At 41.1% G+C, this 17,768-nt stretch overlaps 1 protein-coding gene across 1 annotated transcript in view; it reads right to left on the bottom strand.

Moving 5' to 3' along the window:
* Ddx46 (DEAD-box helicase 46) overlaps positions 1 to 17,768 on the bottom strand; it is a 46,722-nt gene that overhangs the window by 8,610 nt on the left and 20,344 nt on the right. Inside the window, exons 14-21 of the mRNA XM_048333988.1 lie at positions 16,955 to 17,119; positions 15,638 to 15,800; positions 13,364 to 13,557; positions 9,876 to 10,013; positions 9,263 to 9,412; positions 6,642 to 6,815; positions 5,317 to 5,535; positions 3,993 to 4,137 (exon numbers count right to left, since the gene is read on the bottom strand). Of these exons, the coding sequence (XP_048189945.1) occupies positions 3,993 to 4,137; positions 5,317 to 5,535; positions 6,642 to 6,815; positions 9,263 to 9,412; positions 9,876 to 10,013; positions 13,364 to 13,557; positions 15,638 to 15,800; positions 16,955 to 17,119 (1,348 nt within the window). The remainder of the gene's footprint in view (positions 1 to 3,992; positions 4,138 to 5,316; positions 5,536 to 6,641; positions 6,816 to 9,262; positions 9,413 to 9,875; positions 10,014 to 13,363; positions 13,558 to 15,637; positions 15,801 to 16,954; positions 17,120 to 17,768) is intronic.

The raw sequence follows: 17,768 nt of genomic DNA, 5'->3' as shown, positions 1-17,768 counted from the left end.
CTTCACTGAAATAGAGAAACCAATCCATAAATTCATATGGAACAGCAAAAAACCTAGAATAGCCAAAGCAATTCTAGGCAAAAAAAATAGTGCAGGAGGTATTACCATACCAGACTTCAAGCTCTACTACAAGGCCATCATAACAAAAACAGCATGGTATTGGTATAAAAACAGATCGGAAAACCAGTGGATTAGAATTGAAGACCCAGAAATAAAACCACACTCTTACAGCCAACTGATATTCGACAAAGGAGCTAAAGACATACAATGGAATAAACATAGCCTCTTCAACTACTGGTGCTGGGAGAACTGGGCAGCCATATGCAGAAAACTCAAAGTAGACCCAAGCCTATCACCATGCACCAAGATCAACTCAAAATGGATCAAGAACCTCAATATCAGACCTGAATCCTTGAATCTACTGAAGGACAGAGTAGGAAAGACACTAGAACTTATAGGCACAGGAAGGAACTTCCTGAATAGAGTCCCAGGGGCACAACAAATAGGGGAAAGACTCAACAAATGGGACTACTACAAATTAAAAAGTTTCTGCACAGCTAAGGTCATAGCCACCAACATAGAAAGACAGCCAACAATATGGGAAAGGATATTTACCAGCACAGCAACAGACAAAGGCCTGATATCTGTCATCTACAGAGAACTCAAAAAACTAAGCCCCTCCAAGCCCAATAAACCTATTAGGAAATGGGCAAAAGAGCTAAAGAGAGACTTCACAAGAGAAGATATAAAAATGGCAAAGAAACACATGAGGAAATGCTCAACATCCCTGCTAGTAAAGGAAATGCAAATAAAAACAACCCTGAGATACCACCTCACCCCAGTTAGAATGGCCTATACTCTGAACTCAGGAAACAACAAATGCTGGAGGGGCTGTGGGGAAAGAGGAACCCTTCTCCATTGTTGGTGGGAGTGCAAATTAGTACAACCACTTTGGAGAACAGTATGGAGGTTTCTCAAAAAGCTCAATATAGACCTACCCTATGACCCAGCCATACTACTCCCTAGGCATCTATCCTAAACAGCAAACCCCAAGATATCAAAAGGACATTTGTACTTCCATGTTTATCGCGGCACAATTCACAATAGCCAAAATTTGGAAACAACCCAGATGCCCCTCCACAGACGAATGGATCCAAAAAATATGGTACTTATACACAATGGAATACTACACAGCGATTAGGAATGGTGAAATATTGTTATTCGCAGGGAAATGGTCAGAACTCGAACAAATAATGTTGAGTGAGACAAGCCTAGAACACAGAAAACAAAGGGGCATGATCTCCCTGATATATGACTGTTAACAAAGGGAGACGGAGAGACAGTAGAGACCAAGTCTGTGAACACTGTATATGTGCTTGATACATTGTATATTGCATATGGGTCTACCTGACCTAGACAAGGGATGGAAAAACAGGTTATAAGATATCACAAGAAATGTACACACTGCCCTACTATGTAACTGCACCCTCTTTGCACAACACCTTGTAAAAAAATTTATGTTCAATTAATAATAATAATTTTAAAAAAAAGAAACAGAGGGCTTGGGTGCTCAGTGGTTGAGTGCCAGCTAAGTATGCAAAAACCTCTGGGTTTGTTTGCCTGAACTGCCTCCCTAAAATAGAAAACAAAACAAAAATAAACAAGCTGGGCACTGGTGGCTCATGCCTATAATCCTAGCAACTCAGGAGGCTGAGATATGAGGAACACAGTTCAAAGCCAACACAGGAAGGAAAGTCTGTGAGACTCTTTATCTCCAATAAACTAGTCAGGAAAAGCTGGAAGTGGTCCTGTGGCTCAAGTGCTAGAGTGCTAGCCTTGAACACAAAGAAGCTTAGGGACAGCACCCAGGCCCCAAATTCAAGCCCCAGGATTAGCAAATGTATACATACAACAGAAAAAAAATACTGAGTCACTAACAGACCAAAATTCTTTCAGGATGTATGAAAGGATCCCATCTTAAAACTTGACTTGAGGGCTGGGAATATGATCTAGTGGTCAAGTACTTGCCTCATATACATGAAGCCCCAGGTTCAATTCCTCAGCACCACATATATTAAAAAAAAGCCAGAAGTGGCACTGTGGCTCAAGTGGCAGAGTGCTAGCCTTGAGCAAAAAGAAGCCAGGGACAGTGCTCAGGCCCTGAGTCCAAGCCCCAGGACTGGCCAAAAAAAAAAAAAAAAGAAGCCAGGGACAGTGCTCAAGCCCTGAGTTCAAGCCTCAAGACTGGCAAAAAGGAAAGAAAAAAAAAAACTTGACTTGAGGCCAGGCACCAGTGGCTCACACACCTTATAATCCTAGCCACTCAGGACCCTGCTGTGAAGCTAGCCAGCAGGAAAGATACTTATCTCCAATTACTCAACAAAAGCCATAAGTGGAGCTGTAACTCAAGTGGTAGAGCACTAGCCTTGAGCACAAAAACCTTAGGGACAAGCCCAGGCCCAGAGTTCAAGCCCCAGGACTGGCCAAAAAAAACCAAAATCCTGACTTGAGACAGGTATCAGTTTCTTAGACACAAATGTAAACAGCAACAACAAAAAAGCAATTTGCTTAGTTCTAAACGCAGATCCTTGGAGCACATTTAAAAATATTTCTAAGACAGGGTTGGGATATGACTCACTGGTATAGTGTCTGCCTAGAAAGAATGAAGCCCTGGGTTCGATCCTAGGTACTGATAAAAATAAATTCAGCAACAGTAATGGCAAAACACATGGAAGACAGGGACCACATGGGGGGGTTTCCCATCACAATCCACCACTGATTAAAAAACTGTAATACTGACAACAAAAATGGCACAGCAGGAAACTCCACAAAACAGGGAATAAATGTGCAATACCTGTCAAAAACTAACTTTTACTGAGCTAGGGGGAAAAAAAAAAGAACACAAATTTTGAGGCAACCAGGCAAACACTCAAGAAAAAAACAAACAAAAAACACAACCAGACAAATCTCAGTAAGAGCTTTCCATTGTTTTACCCTGACTCTTCCCCTCCAACTTCACTCACAGCCTTAAGATAGCCTACACTCCATGTACCAGGAAGAACATATATTTAGGTCTAAGAGCTAAGTCAAAATAAAAATATGAGAGAGGCCAGACACTGCTGGCTCTCATCTGTAATCCCAGCTATTCAAGCTATTCAGGAAGCTGAGATCTGAGGGTCCTGGTTTAAAACCAGCCCAGGCAGACAAAACAGTGAAATGCTTATCTCTGAATAATCAAAAAAATACCAGAAGCAGAGTTATGTCTCAAGAGGAGAGCATTAGCTGAGAGCAAAAAAGCCATACAAGAGAACAAAGCCTTGAGTTCAAACCCCAGTATGAACACCAAAAAAAAGGGGGGGAGGGCTGGGAATATGGCCTAGTGGCAATAGTGCTTGCCTCGCATACATGAAGCCCTGGTTCAATTCCCCAGCACCACATATATAGGAAATGGCCAGAAGTGGCGCTGTGGCTCAAGTGGCAGAGTGCTAGCCTTGAGCAAAAAGAAGCCAGGGACAGTGCTCAGGCCACTAGTCCAAGGCCCAGGACTTGCAAAAAAAAAAAAAAAAAAAAAAGACAGAAATTACATTATCTATATCCTTTAGGTTAAGTTCACTTATTGTCAAAGATATGAATGAACTTCACTGGACATAATTTCAGAGGCCAGATCTGCTTAAGCATTCATTAAATGGACTACTAGAGTTGATTTAGTATCTAAGCTAAACTTTGGCCAGACTATTTCACTTAATAGGTGAAGCACAGTTGGGCTGGACCTTAAAATTCATACTTTCAGAGTGATTTTCAAATGTAAGTCCCACAAACAGGCCCCACCATTTTGTATATTTACTGAACTGCTAAATATAGAACCTATGCTTTTTTTCAAGGTATTGCTTATTTTTGGTCATTCCTAGAATGGCCTTCACACTCACTCGGTACCTATTACATCCACCATCAACTGATTCGACTCAAGCCTGAAACAGAACAAGAGTGCGTACTTTCGATTGCCAGGTAAATTTTCCGCTCTCCTTCCTTGGGCTCCTTGCCAGGAGGGAAATATGTGCCTCGGATTGTGATTGCAGCTTCAGAATATTCACTGATTCTCTGTAGAGCTTCCTTAGAGGTGACTTTCCACCGAGCAGTCTAAAAGAGGATGGGAGAAAAAAATCACTTCATAAAATAAACAAGCGTGCTGACAAAGGGGCTGGCTTACTGTATTAAGTCAATATTAAGAGCATAATTAGCACATACCTACATTGTCAGTTCATTTAGATCTTAATAATATATCTAGAACATATTCATAAATACTGAATTTGTTAACTTTCCTATATAGGTTAAAAAAAAAATGAAGCGGGCTGGGGATATAGACTAGTGGCAAGAGTGCCTGCCTCGGATACACGAGGCCCTAGGTTCGATTCCCCAGCACCACATATGCAGAAAACGGCCAGAAGCGGCGCTGTGGCTCAAGTGGCAGAGTGCTAGCCTTGAGCGGGAAGAAGCCAGGGACAGTGCTCAGGCCCTGAGTCCAAGGCCCAGGACTGGCCAAAAAAAAAAAAAAAAAAATGAAGCAGTTAGCCAGGTGTTGGTGACTCGTGCCTATAATCCTAGCTACTCAGGAGGCTAGGATCTGAGGATCACAGTTCAAAGGCCATCTTGGACAGGAAAGTCCATGAAACTCTTATCTCCAACTAACCAACAAAAAGCCAAAAGTGGAGCTGAGATAGAACACTAGTTTTAAGGAAGAAAAAAGGGACAATGCCCAGGCCCTGAGTTTAATGCCCAGGAAAGGCAGATACACACAAAAAAAGCAGCAGCTAAGGCTCATGTAGACTAGGGGTGTGGCTTTTGACTGGCAAGCAAAAAGCCCTAAATTGAGCCCATATTACTGCCAAAAAAACTAAAATAAAAATAATATGTTTATGGATGAGCATGTAACTCAGTGGTAAAGCCTGGCCTCCCATCAAGCCTTAGTTTGACCCTCAGCATTGCAAAAGTAAATAAATAAGCACAATTAACTGTTCCTATGTTTTAAAGAAACTATTTTTGTTCCCAAAGAAACAACAGGTTTTAGCTGAGTGCTGGCGGCTCACATCTATAATCCAGCTACTGAGGAGGCTGACATCTGAGGATCGAGGTTCAAAGTCAGCCCAGGCAGGAAAGTCCATGAGACTCTTATCTCCAATGAACAACCAAAACGCCAGAAGTGGTGATGTGGCTCAAAGTGGTAACTAGCCTTAAGCAAAAGAGCTCAGGGACAGTGCCCAAGCCCTGAGTTCAAGCCCCATGATCAAAAAAATAAAAGAGTTTAAATCTGTTACTTGCCTGTGGGAAGTCATTGATCTCTAATTCTTCCTCATATCTCTTAAAAGATTCATTCTGTCCTCCATCCTGCCGCTCTTCTTCTTGTTTCTCCAAAGGCACATAATTGAGCTTGGCATTGATCTTCTCAGCAAGTTGCTCTGCGATGGTTTTTGCGGACACAGTGGGAGCCAGGATGGTGCCACCTCTGAGGATTGCATTGGTGGCCTGTTGCATCACATCCTGTAGTTAAAGATTGACAGTCAAATCTCAAATGAAAGCAGAGATAGGGCCAAGGACCTAACCACAGATTATTCACGCATTCTATTTACTTAATTATGTTTAAATGAAAAGCCTCTTTCCAATGTAGAGATTACACACTTCTACAATGTATAATTTAGCAGTATATGTTTGTATTTAATAGTTCAATAGATCTTTATTCTAAATAAAAAAACTGAAGAACATTCAAATAACCTATTAAATATTCTACCAGAGCACTGATACACCCTTGACTATCTCTTGCTATCATGTACAGTGCAGTATTTCTAAAGCCATTTATATAGTTTGTGACTCCCAGAAGTTTCCTCTAAATTAAAATCTCTGTACGACTGATTTTACTGCCCAACCCAACAATCAATAAAATATAGTAAATGACTTACTCAAAATCTTCAAATTACTGTTGAAATTACAAAGCCATTCTTTAAGGATGCTATGAAAATTCACTCTTAGTTAAAAGTTAATAGAAAAGCTTTCACAAAAAAGACATGCCATGTAAAGCAGTTAAAGAACATAATGCTCCAATGTTTAACACATTAATTTGAGTAAGAACCAAGTGTCCATCCATCTAGGAAACTGGCTCTGTGCTCAATAACTGACCAATAAGAGCAGATTATGAAAACCAAAGAGAATTTCCTCTTCAGATTTTGGTAAGACAAATCAGAGTACAGTACAGGCTGAATTACCTATTATTCATAAATTGGGAACACAAAGTACTTCAGATTTTACTCTGCTGAGCTTTAGAGTATTTGTATAGGGTTTTACTGACTGGATATCTTTAATAGAAAATCCCAAATGCTATAAAATCTTGAACCTTTTGAGTATCACACACCAATCACAACATTTCAGACTTCATAGTATTTTAGATTTTCATGTTCGGAATGCTTAGCTGCCCTATAAGAACTATCTATGGCTATCCCACCTACAAAGCATTCCAGAAGAGGCATGCAGCCCTCAGCAAACAACACTAGTGCAAGAATCAAAGAATCCCCAAAACTTGTTGACTTAGGCATAATATAATTCAGGGGAAAATTAGAAGTTATGACTGAGACGTGGAACAAATTACTTAATACCTGAGACTCGATGCCCAAATTCTTCTGAGCATTGATTCTAAGAGCCAGTCTCTTAGCGATTTCCAGTTTCTCAGCATTTCCTGCAGTTGGAGCAGGAACACTGGATGTGCCAGGAGCAGCCATATCTTTAACTCTCTTCTTTGAATTAAACATGCTTTCTATTTGTTCATCAATCTAGAAAAATCAAGGATTAGTAAAACTGAAGTATAATTATTAACTTATTGTCTACAAAAATAAGAAATTACTCCACCAGAAGACTAGAATCAGCAGATAGTTATATGTATGTAAATTAAACTGTGTGCTCATGCCTATAATCTTCCTTTCTCAGGAGGCTGATATATGAGGATCAGTTCAAAGCCAGCCCAAGCAGGTAAGTCTGTAAGACTCTTATCTCCAATTAACCACCAGAAAATTGGAAGTGGCATTGTAGCTTCAAGTGGTAGAGCACTAGCCTTGTGCAAAAAAAGCTGAGGGACAGAGCCCAGGCCCCAAGTTCAAGGCCAATGACCAATCCAAAAAAAATTGTTTTTTCTGTGAGACTCAGACTTCCAATTAACCACCAAAAAGCCAGAAGTAGAGCTTTGGCTCAAGTGCTAGAGCAGTCTTTAGCTAAAAATAAAAAGCTCAGGGACAGAACCCAGGCCCAAAGCAAGTCCCAGTAACAACCCAAGGTATGCAAGCAAATAAAATAAAACTCCTAGATAAGGGATCTGAGAAGAGTCTTAAAAACTCTCAATGTAAAAATGACTTGCGTGTCCTATAAATTTAAGAACAAGTTGTAAAGATTTGAACTTGTGATTTTCAGTTCATGTATACTTGCCCCAAATTGTAGTATTTGGAGTCATGTGCATTGCATGTTGGATGAGCCAGGGAAAGTATTAGATTAACAAATAAGTATTTTATGTGTATGTAGTGGTTGCTTTGTACTGAGAGAAAACTTAAAACTTTGAGGTTTAATTAAATAGTAAACTGATTTTATTTGGGAGAAACAGGGAAAAAGGTACACTTAATCTATAGCAGGTTTTTTTCCCAGCTTTTACCCCTAAATTATCATTTCAGAATGTTTAGACATACTGCATATTGTGTTGGTTTGTTTCCCCTGATATTATGGTTTATTCTTTAATGCCTTTTACATTGGACATATAGCTATGCTTTTAGGATTTTGTTGCTATCTTGCCAAAATAAGTGTTACTGTGTTTTAAGCTTGATTTCCCTCCCCCGCTCCCCCCCAAAAAAAGTCTCAGCAAAAGTTGAAATCATACTTCTCAGTCAAACTCTGTATTTCGGTGTGTGACTTGGGATATTTTTTACTTCACATTGACCATGTCTGGACACCTGAGAAGTCTGGGTGGTGGGTAGTGGGATAGCTTACCTAGGTACTGGAAAACCCATGCAGGCTCTTAGACATAACTAGAAGAATTTTTTTTTTTTACTTTTTTTTTTTTGGCCAGTCCTGGGGCTTGGACTCAGGGCCTGAGCACTGTTCTTGGCTTCTTTTTGCTGAAGGCTAGCACTCCGCCACTTGAGCCACAGCGCCACTTCTGGCCATTTTCTGTATGTGTGGTGCTGGGGAATTGAACCCAGGGCCTCATGTATACGAGGCAAGCACTCTTGCCACTAGGCCATATCCCCAGCCCCTAGAAGAATTCTTTATTAGCTGATGTTAACTCATTTGATAAGCGTTCTAACTATACCATCTTAAAGGTAAAAACTTACCACAAAAAGTACATTCTGAGACTTTTGAAGGGTCCATGTGTTTAATTTTGTGTTAGGCACTGGCTCATATTATTCACTTATTCCTTTGTCTCCCATCTCACAGATTGAGACTTAATAGTAAATGTATATAAAATTTTTTCACATTGAAATTATACAAACATTTGATAAAAAAATAAAAACCTTGTTAGCTTGATACTTAACAGGAATTAAAACCTAGCAATCTTGTTGGAGAAAGAATTATCTTCATCTGCCTTGAGATAGTCTGTGGAGAGCTTGGAGCAGGAACCATATATAAACCCAGAGAGAATATGCTATGGCACAGCAAAAAAGGAAGTTTTGCAAACTCACATACCTCTAGGCTTGAAATTCTTTGCAGCAGGGCCTGTTTGCTATAGGAAGGGGTTTGGGGTTCAACTAGTGTTAAGTCTGGTGCCAAATTTCAGTGGAAATTCAAATTCACACAATCGGGATTTTATTTAGAGGTTCTCCTAATAAAGTAATCCTTCGTTTTGCTCTATTGTCTTAAAATTTCTGTTTCAAACAGCTACATTACTTGATTAAAACAATGTTAAAATGGAAAAAAAAACTCTCAATGTGCTAGAAACATGGTATCTGATAAGAATATACTGAAAAATACCAGTTTGATCCTTCACCTGTAAAACAACCACATAATGAAATACGTAGCCATACAGTTAGTGTGAATTTACTAAATGGAAAGACTTTTTATACACTGTTGTAAAAAAATTGCAAACTAGTAAACACATACATGAATGAACCTATGAGCACATTCACACACATAAAAATGCTGGAATCAGTATACAACAAGGTTTCCCATGACCATGTCAACAACCCTGTAGACAAGACCTGCAGTAAAGAAAGAATGGACGGAAGTCGGATACACTTACATCAACCGCAGCATCCTCATCGTCTGAATCCTGCAGACCAAGAGCTGCTTTCTGCAACTTCTTCCTCTCATTCGCCAAAGCTTGTTCTGTTTCATCAAACTTGAATCCCTTACCAGAGAACCCACTACTCTTTTTAATTATTTTTCCTTCCTTTCAAGGAAAAATAAAAAAGAAAAACATTAATTTCAGAGTAAAAATACAGTATTTTTAAGGGAGCATATGCCAATGTAACAAAAAAAAAATACTTCCCCTTGAATACAATAAAAATACAAGAGCTCGGGGGCTGGGGATATGGCCTAGTGGCAAGAGTGCCTGCCTCATATACATGAGGCCCTGGGTTCGATTCCCCAGCACCACATATACAAAAAATGGTCAGAAGTGGCGCTGTGGCTCAAGTGGCAGAGCGCTAGCCTTGAGCAAAAAGAAGCCAGGGACAGTGCTCAGGCCCTGAGTCCAAGCCCCAGGACTGGCCAAAAAAAAAAAAAAAATACAAGAGCTCTATGTAATTTCACAAAATATTAAGTCCAAGCATAAAAGAAGACCCTAAATATTCAAGTATAAAGAGTGACATTGATGAATTTTGAATGAAAGAAACAAGCATTTAAAAACTCACAGCTTTCTGCTGATCTTTGAAATCACTCCAAAGTTTCTCTAGATCAGGAGGCACTACAGTCCCAGATAGTTCAAGAGCTTTAATTATGTCACCAGCATAGCGAGCTTGGTCTTCTGTGATAAACGTATATGCATAGCCCTAATGAATAAGGAAAATGTGGAACTGTCAGACACCAAGATAAATTCAACTTACAATCAGAGCCTAAAATATAAACCAGGTAATAAAGTCTCTACAATGGGGCTGGGGATATGGCCTAGTGGCAAGAGAGCTTGCCTCGTATACATGAGGCCCTGGGTTCGATTACCCAGCACCACATATACAGAAAACGGCCAGAAGTGGCACTGTGGCTCAAGTGGCAGAGTGCTAGCCTTGAGCAAAAGGAAGCCAGGGACAGTGCTTAGGCCCTGAGTCCAAGGCCCAGGACTGGCCAAAAAATAAATAAAATAAATAAATAAATAAATAAATATAAAGTCTCTACAATGGATGTTATTGCTAAAGAATTATGCTTCAAGTAATTCCAAGAAAAATATGTTTAATATTTAAAACGAGGGGGGCTGGGGCTGGAGCTGTGGCAGAGCACTTGCTGAGTATGTGCCAGTACCCTGGATTCAACCTCCAGCACTGCAAAATAGGACTTACATCATCGTGTGCATAAATACTGTCTTTTTGCTTATCTGTGGGACACTGGGATCTATACTGAGGGCCTTAACACTTGCTAAGTAGGCACTCTACCATTTGAGCCCCCATTTTTTTTCTTTCCAAGTATTTTTCTCTAGGATCAACCTCCATCAGTGATCCTCCTACATAAGGCTTCCCACATGGTTGGGACCATAGGTTCACACCAGAATGCCCAGCTCATTCATTCATTCAGCTCACTCATTTATATAGTAAATATTGGGGGTGGGGTGAACTCAGGACCTACCACTTGCTAAGGCAGGTTCTCTACTCCTCGAGCCATACCTCTAGCCTACTGGTTTATTGACTGAGATGGGGGTGGTCTCATTGAATTTTTGCCAGGGACAGGCTGGAACTGAAATCCTCCCAATCTCTACCTTCTCAAAGCTACTAATAACCAATGTGAGCCACTGTGAGTGGCTTTTATTGGTTTCTTCTTTCTCTTTTTAGCTTGCATCTCACATTACATATTCACTTCTTAGCATGTACCTTTGGGTATTTTTTCTTTAAGATTAAAAAATAACATGGGGGGGCTGGGGATATAGCCTAGTGGCAAGAGTGCCTGCCTCGGATACATGAGGCCCTAGGTTCGATTCCCCAGCACCACATATACAGAAAACGGCCAGAAGCGGCGCTGTGGCTCAAGTGGCAGAGTGCTAGCCTTGAGCGGGAAGAAGCCAGGGACAGTGCTCAGGCCCTGAGTCCAAGGCCCAGGACTGGCCAAAAAAAATAACATGGGGCTGGGGATATGGCCTAGTGGCAAGAGTGCTTGCCTCGTATACATGAGGCCCTGGGTTCAATTCCCCAGCACCACATATACAGAAAATGGCCAGAAGTGGCACTGTGGCTCAAGTGACAGAGTGCTAGCCTTGAGCAAAAAGAAGCCAGGGACAGTGCTCAGGCCCTGAGTTCAAGCCCAGGACTGGCCAAAAAATAAAAAAAATAATAACATATTGGGGCTAGGAATGTGGCTTAGTGGTAGAGTGCTTGCCTAGCATGCATGAAGCCCTGGGTTCAATTCTTCAGCACCACATAAACAGAAAAAGCCGGAAGTGGCACTGTGGCTCAAGAGGTAGAGTGCTAGCCTTGAGCACAGAGAAGCTCAAGGACAGTGCCCAGGCAGGCCCTGAGTCCAAGCCCAGCACTGGCAAAAATAAAATAAAATAAAATAATAATAATGTGTGGCCAGGCACTGGTAGCTCATGCCTATAATCCTGGCTACTCTGAAGGCTGAGATCTGAGGATTGTAATTCAAAGTCAGCATGGGCAGGAAAGTCTGTGAGACTCCTATCTCCAATTAACCACCAGAAAACCAAAAGTGGCACTGTGGCTCAAGTGGTAGAGCACTAGTCTTGAGCTGAAGAGCTCAAGGGCAGTGCCCAGGCCCAGAGTCAAGCCCACAACCCACAAAAATAATAATGCACGCATGCACATGTATTTAGTCACATACACAAATAAGCTGTTGGGCTGGGAATATGGCCTAGTGGTAAAAGTGCTTGCCTTGTATACACAAGTAAGCTGTTTATGTTTATATTTGCATTTGCAACTATTTTGCAAGAGTGAGCTTCATCAACTTCCTGGGATTTCCCTAGATGTCAGACTTTCACACACCGCAGTAACTTAGGATACAGTTAAGAGAGATGCAGTGAAAGCACAATGGTAAAAAAAACACACTCAGATATCTGACTTTACAAAACACCCTACCTGTAACAATAAACTGTTTTAAGTTTCAAAACATGGCTTAAGAGTTTTCTTCAGTAATATCTAGATAGTCACCACATTTGACCCTTACATATATAGCCTGAGGCCACACAGTGCATGCTATCCATGAGCTAAAAATATTTACATTTTTATATGGTTAAAAACCCACACAGGCTGAGAATATGGCCTAGCGGTAGATTGCTTGCCTTGCATATATGAAGCCCTGGGTTCGATTCCTGGGCACATAAACAGAAAAAGCTGGAAGTGGTGCTGCGGCTCAGGACGTAGAGGGCTAGCCTTGAGCAAATGAAGCTCAGAGACAATGCTCAGGCCCAGAGTGCAAGCCCCAGAAATGGCAAAATCAAAGTGGATTAATATGTATCTCAAAAGGAAGTTATAAGGATGAAACGTGATACATGTAATCAAAAACAGAACAGTGGATGCCAGACAACAAGTACACTATAAATGTAAACTATTACTAGTAATATATTATGCAATACATAAAATCAGAAAAAAACAAAGATATTAATATTAGTATCTCTTAACAGCAGAATTTTCTGCTGCCTTCAATAAATTACTGGCTAGGCATGAAGATCAGGGGCAAAGTACGAGTCTAGCAAGTGCAAGGCCCTTAGTTCCATCCCCAGCACAGCCAAAACTAACAACAAGAAAGAATGACTTTGCCTCTTAGCTGGTGTAGTCCCAGGACTTTGACAGGCAGAGACAGGAAGTTCACTTAAGACCCAGAGTTGAGGCTAGGCTGGGGAGTACAGCAAGATTTTGCCTCCAAACACAAACATTAAAAAAAAAAAAGAAAGACTTAGAGCTAGAGTTACCAGAATAACTGAGTCAAAAAGACCAGTGCAGTGTGTGTGTGTGTGTGTGTGTGTGTGAGAGAGAGAGAGAGAGAGAAAGACAAAGAGAGAGAGAGAGACAAAGAGAGAGACAGAAAGAGAAACTAACACCATCCATTCCCTATGCCTCGTTGGTTAAGAATTTTCAAAATACAGCCTTAACTATATTATATATTAATCTATTCACAAAAGTAGATCAAAAGAAACACATCTATATCAATATATTAAAGGAAAAAATTATTTTAAAATTTCTTTTACTTTGTTGCCTGCTCTCCCAGTCCGTCCTGCTCTGTGCACATAATCCTCATAATGGTTGGGGCAACTGTAATTGACCACAAGAATCAGATGTTTCACATCCAGACCTCGGGCAGCAACAGAAGTGGCTACAAGAAGCTTGCAGGTTCCATTCTTAAAGTCATTTATGATGCTATCTCTGTCATATTGATCGATCCCTGTGAGTAAATTAAAGATACTTGTTAGAATTTTTCATTTCCTCTAACAGAAAAAAAATCTAAACATAGAATAAAAAACTCACACTTTCAAGTTTTGCAATCTAGCAAAATAAAAGGCTAAAATTGCTGAGGCCCCAATTTCAGAATCACCAATTTAAACCTGTTTCAAGAACAAAGAGTGGGGTAAAAAGGCAAGAACCTTCAACCCACATTAAAAGGACTTAGGGGCTGAGAATGTAGCTTTAGTGGTAGAGTGCCTGCCTAGCATGCAGGAAGCCTTGAGTCTGATTCCTCAGCACCATATAAACACAAAAAGCAGGAAGTGGTGCTGTGGCTCAAGAGGTAGAGTGCTTAGCCTTGAGCAAAAAGAAGCCAGGAACAATGCTCAGGCCCTGAGTCCAAGCCTCAGAACTGGCAAAAATAAAAATAAAAAGGACTCAGGGCTGAGAATATGGCCTAGTGGCAAGAGTGCTTGCCTCCCATACATGAAGCCCTGGATTCAATTCCCCAGCACCACATATATAGAAAATGGCCAGAAGTGGCGCTGTGGCTCAAGTGGCAGAGTGGTAGCCTTGATCAAAAAGAAGCCAGAGACAGTGCTCAGGCCCTGAGTCCAAGCTCCAGGACTGGCCGCCCCACCCCCCCCCCCACCAAAAAAGGAAAAAAAAGCCCTCAGCCCCTTCTTTCCTTCTTGTTATTTTAAAGTGCTGATACTCACTGAGAAATGCAAAATACCAGGTCCCTCCCTAGATTACTGAATCAGAATCTACATTTAACAAGATTCTTAAATGACTACCACATATACAGAACAGTCTGAGGAGCACTACTTTAAAAATATCTAATGGGGGGCTGGGCGTATGGCCTAGTGGCAAGAGTGCCTGCCTCATATACATGAGGCCCTGGGTTCGATTCCCCAGCACCACATATATGGAAAACGCCAGAAGGGGCACTGTGGCTCAGGTGGCAGAGTGCTAGCCTTGAGCAAGAAGAGGCCAGGGACAGTGCTCAGGCCCTGAGTCCAAGGTCCAGGACTGGCAAAAAAAAAAAAAAAAACCTAATTGGATCTCTCAAAGAATGTAACCCAAGAGTCTCAGGATAAGTAACAAAGCAGTACACATACAGCATACCAAAATGTTAGATCACAAAAAGCCCAGGTATCTCTGCTAGTACAGAATGGAATAGGATAAATTCACAAGCCTAAAAATGCATGTTTACAACAGATTTAACATACACACAGAAGAATCATTAGCACCTCCTTTCCTTCCTTCCTTCCTTTCTTTCTTGTGGTGCTGGAGACCAGACCCAGGGCCCTGTGCATGCTGGACCAACCCAGCCTAAACATCTAAGTACTTATTAATATTCACTTGTTTCCTAATTTTAAACATACCCTTCACAGACTGATATTTAAATAAATTACTTAAATCTATGACAAAAAACTGGGACCTAATATTAGACCAAAATTTTTCATAGGAAAAATTGATGAAACCAATATCAATATACATTTATACGTGAAAGTTAAAAATAACAAAACTTAGCCAGGTGTTGATGGCTCATGTTGGTAATCCTAGATACTCAGGAGGCTGAGATCTGACCATCTCAGTTCAAGGTCAGCCTAGGCAGAAAAATCTGTGAGACACTTTTTTATTTTTTTGGTCGTTGTGGAACTTGAACTCTGAGCCTGGGTGCCTGCCCATCTGTGAGACCCTTATCTAATTAACTAGCAAAAAATGTGAAGGTGGAGGTTTGGTTCAAGTGGCAGAGCACTGGCCTTAAGCAAAAACAACTAAGGGACTAGGCCCAGGCCCTGAGTTCAAGCACCAGCACTGAAAAAAAAAAAAAAAGAAAGAAAGAAAAAAATGTGTGTGTGTGTGTGTGTGTGTGTGTGTCAAAGTACCTATATCAACAATGACCAAGGACGAGTATGTATATGCACGCACATGTGTTTGTGCCAGTAATGAGGGCCACCTTGCACTCTTGCTCCATTGAATGAAAAACAGAATGAACCAATTGTTCAGAACACAGGAGAGTTCACGTCAAGTTCATGAAAGGCATTTCATGTGAGAAAGAAATTAAACCTTACCTCCATGAAGAGACATGCAAGGATAAGATGCTCTCATTAAATCCTTCAGAAGACCATCAGCATGTTCCTGCTTATCCACAAATATAATGACAGATCCTGATTCTTGATAATGACCTAGAAGCTCAAGTAACTTCAAGAATTTCTTTTCTTCTTCAATCACAATCTGAAAGTGCCAAATTGCATCAAGGTAATGAGTAAAAAATACAAATGTGTCCCTTGACCAGAAATATTTCAATTGTGAATAAATAAAAGATAATGTCCTAATTTTGGAACGGCAGGGCTGGGAATATGGCCTAGTTGCAAGAGTGCTTGCCTCATATACATGAAGCCCTAGGTTCGATTCCTCAGTACCACATATACAGAAAAAGCAAGAAGTGGAGCTGTGGCTCAAGTTGACAGAATGCTAGCCTTGAGCAAAAAGAAACCAGGGACAGTGCTCAGGCCCTGAGTTCAAGCCCCAGGACTGGCAAAAAACAAACTAACTAATTTTGGAAGGGCAAGAAAAATGTCTTTTTTTTTTGCCAGTCACAGGGCTCAAACTCAGGGCCTGGGCTCTGTCCCTGAGCCTCTCTGTGTTCAAGGCTAGTGCTCTACCACTTGAACCACAGGCTACTTCCGGCTTTTCTGAATAGTTTATTGGGCGCTTGTGGCTCATGTCTATAATCCTAGCTACTCAGGAGGCTAAGATCTGATCAAGGTTCAAAACAAACCCAGGCAGGAAAGGCTGTGAGACTCTTATCTCCAATTTACCTCCAGAAAACTGGAAGTGGTGCTGTGGCTCAAGCCTTGAACAAAAGAGCTCAGGGACAGCTCCCAGACCCTGAGTTCAAGCACCACAACCAACAGAGAAAAAAGTTTCTTTCCATCCTGGGCTAGCTTTGAACCATGAGCCTTAGATCTCAGCCTCCTGAGTAATTAGGATTACAGGTATGAGCCACCAATCCCCAGTTAATTTTTTTTTTTAATGATAAGCCAACTATTAGGAAAAAAACTGCAAACTTTCAGAGAATGAAACATTATAAAAGTGGACAAATGAACATTGGTCCATTAATTTCATATGGGAGTATCCAAAGATTATGACCAATGTGTACCTTTTTTGTCAGCATCCCAATTCTGGTGGGACAAACACCTAAAGAGCATTTTAAATCCTGTTAGTTCCACTGACAACACATCCAGTGTAGCTGGCAATATTCTGAACACTGTGGTTGGTACACACTTACTTAATTTTAGAAATTATCTACCCAGATCACAAACACTGATACCACAAGGATCACTTCTACTGCCTTACCACCCCAGCAATTTCCCTAAAGTACTCACCACTTGTTGTTCCACATCCGAACAAACCACACTTCGACCCCCAACCTGTACTTCAATGGGTTTACTCAGTATTCTGCGGGCCAAGGCCTCCATAGCCCTGGGAAAAGTAGCTGAAAACATAACTGTCTGTCGATCAGGACGGACATTGTCCACAATGCGCATGACCTAAGAAAACAATCGAGATCCACGTAGTTGTCTCCCAAACTTACGCCATGTTAAAATTAAGTAGAAGGAATTTTTGAGAATAACTACTTCAGTTACTTTAATCTTGTTACCATAGAATATCAGGACTTACTTTATACCCCTAGTTCACTATCAAGAAATGACAACTCGGGCTGGGGATATGGCCTAGTGGCAAGAGTGCTTGCCTCGTATATATGAGGCCCTGGGTTCAATTCCCCAGCACCACATATACAGAAAATGGCCAGAAGTGGCGCTGTGGCTCAAGTGGCAGAGTGCTAGCCTTGAGCAAAAAGAAGCCAGGGATGGTGCTCAGGCCCTGAGTCCAAGCCCCAGGACTGGCCAAAAAAAAAAAAAAAATGACAACTCCACTGTATATGATTTTGGTACACTGGATATTGTATATATGCTTATCTGAGCTAGGGAAGGGAAAGAAAAATGAGGGAGGGTGTAACAAATATGACAAGAAATGTACTACCTCAGTATGTAACTGTAACCCCCCCCTTTTTTTACAGTTTCATACATTAGGCCATGGGTACATTTCTTTTACTATTTGTTACCTCCTCCCTCATCCCCCCTCCCCCTTCCCCTTTCCCTCTTTCCCCCCTCCCCTTCCCCTCCCCCTCCCCCTTTC

Source organism: Perognathus longimembris, chromosome 25, assembly GCF_023159225.1.
Source record: "Perognathus longimembris pacificus isolate PPM17 chromosome 25, ASM2315922v1, whole genome shotgun sequence".
Lineage (NCBI taxonomy): Eukaryota > Metazoa > Chordata > Mammalia > Rodentia > Heteromyidae > Perognathus > Perognathus longimembris.
Note: the sequence above shows the minus strand (reverse complement) of the source record. Positions and strands in the feature narration are given on the sequence as shown.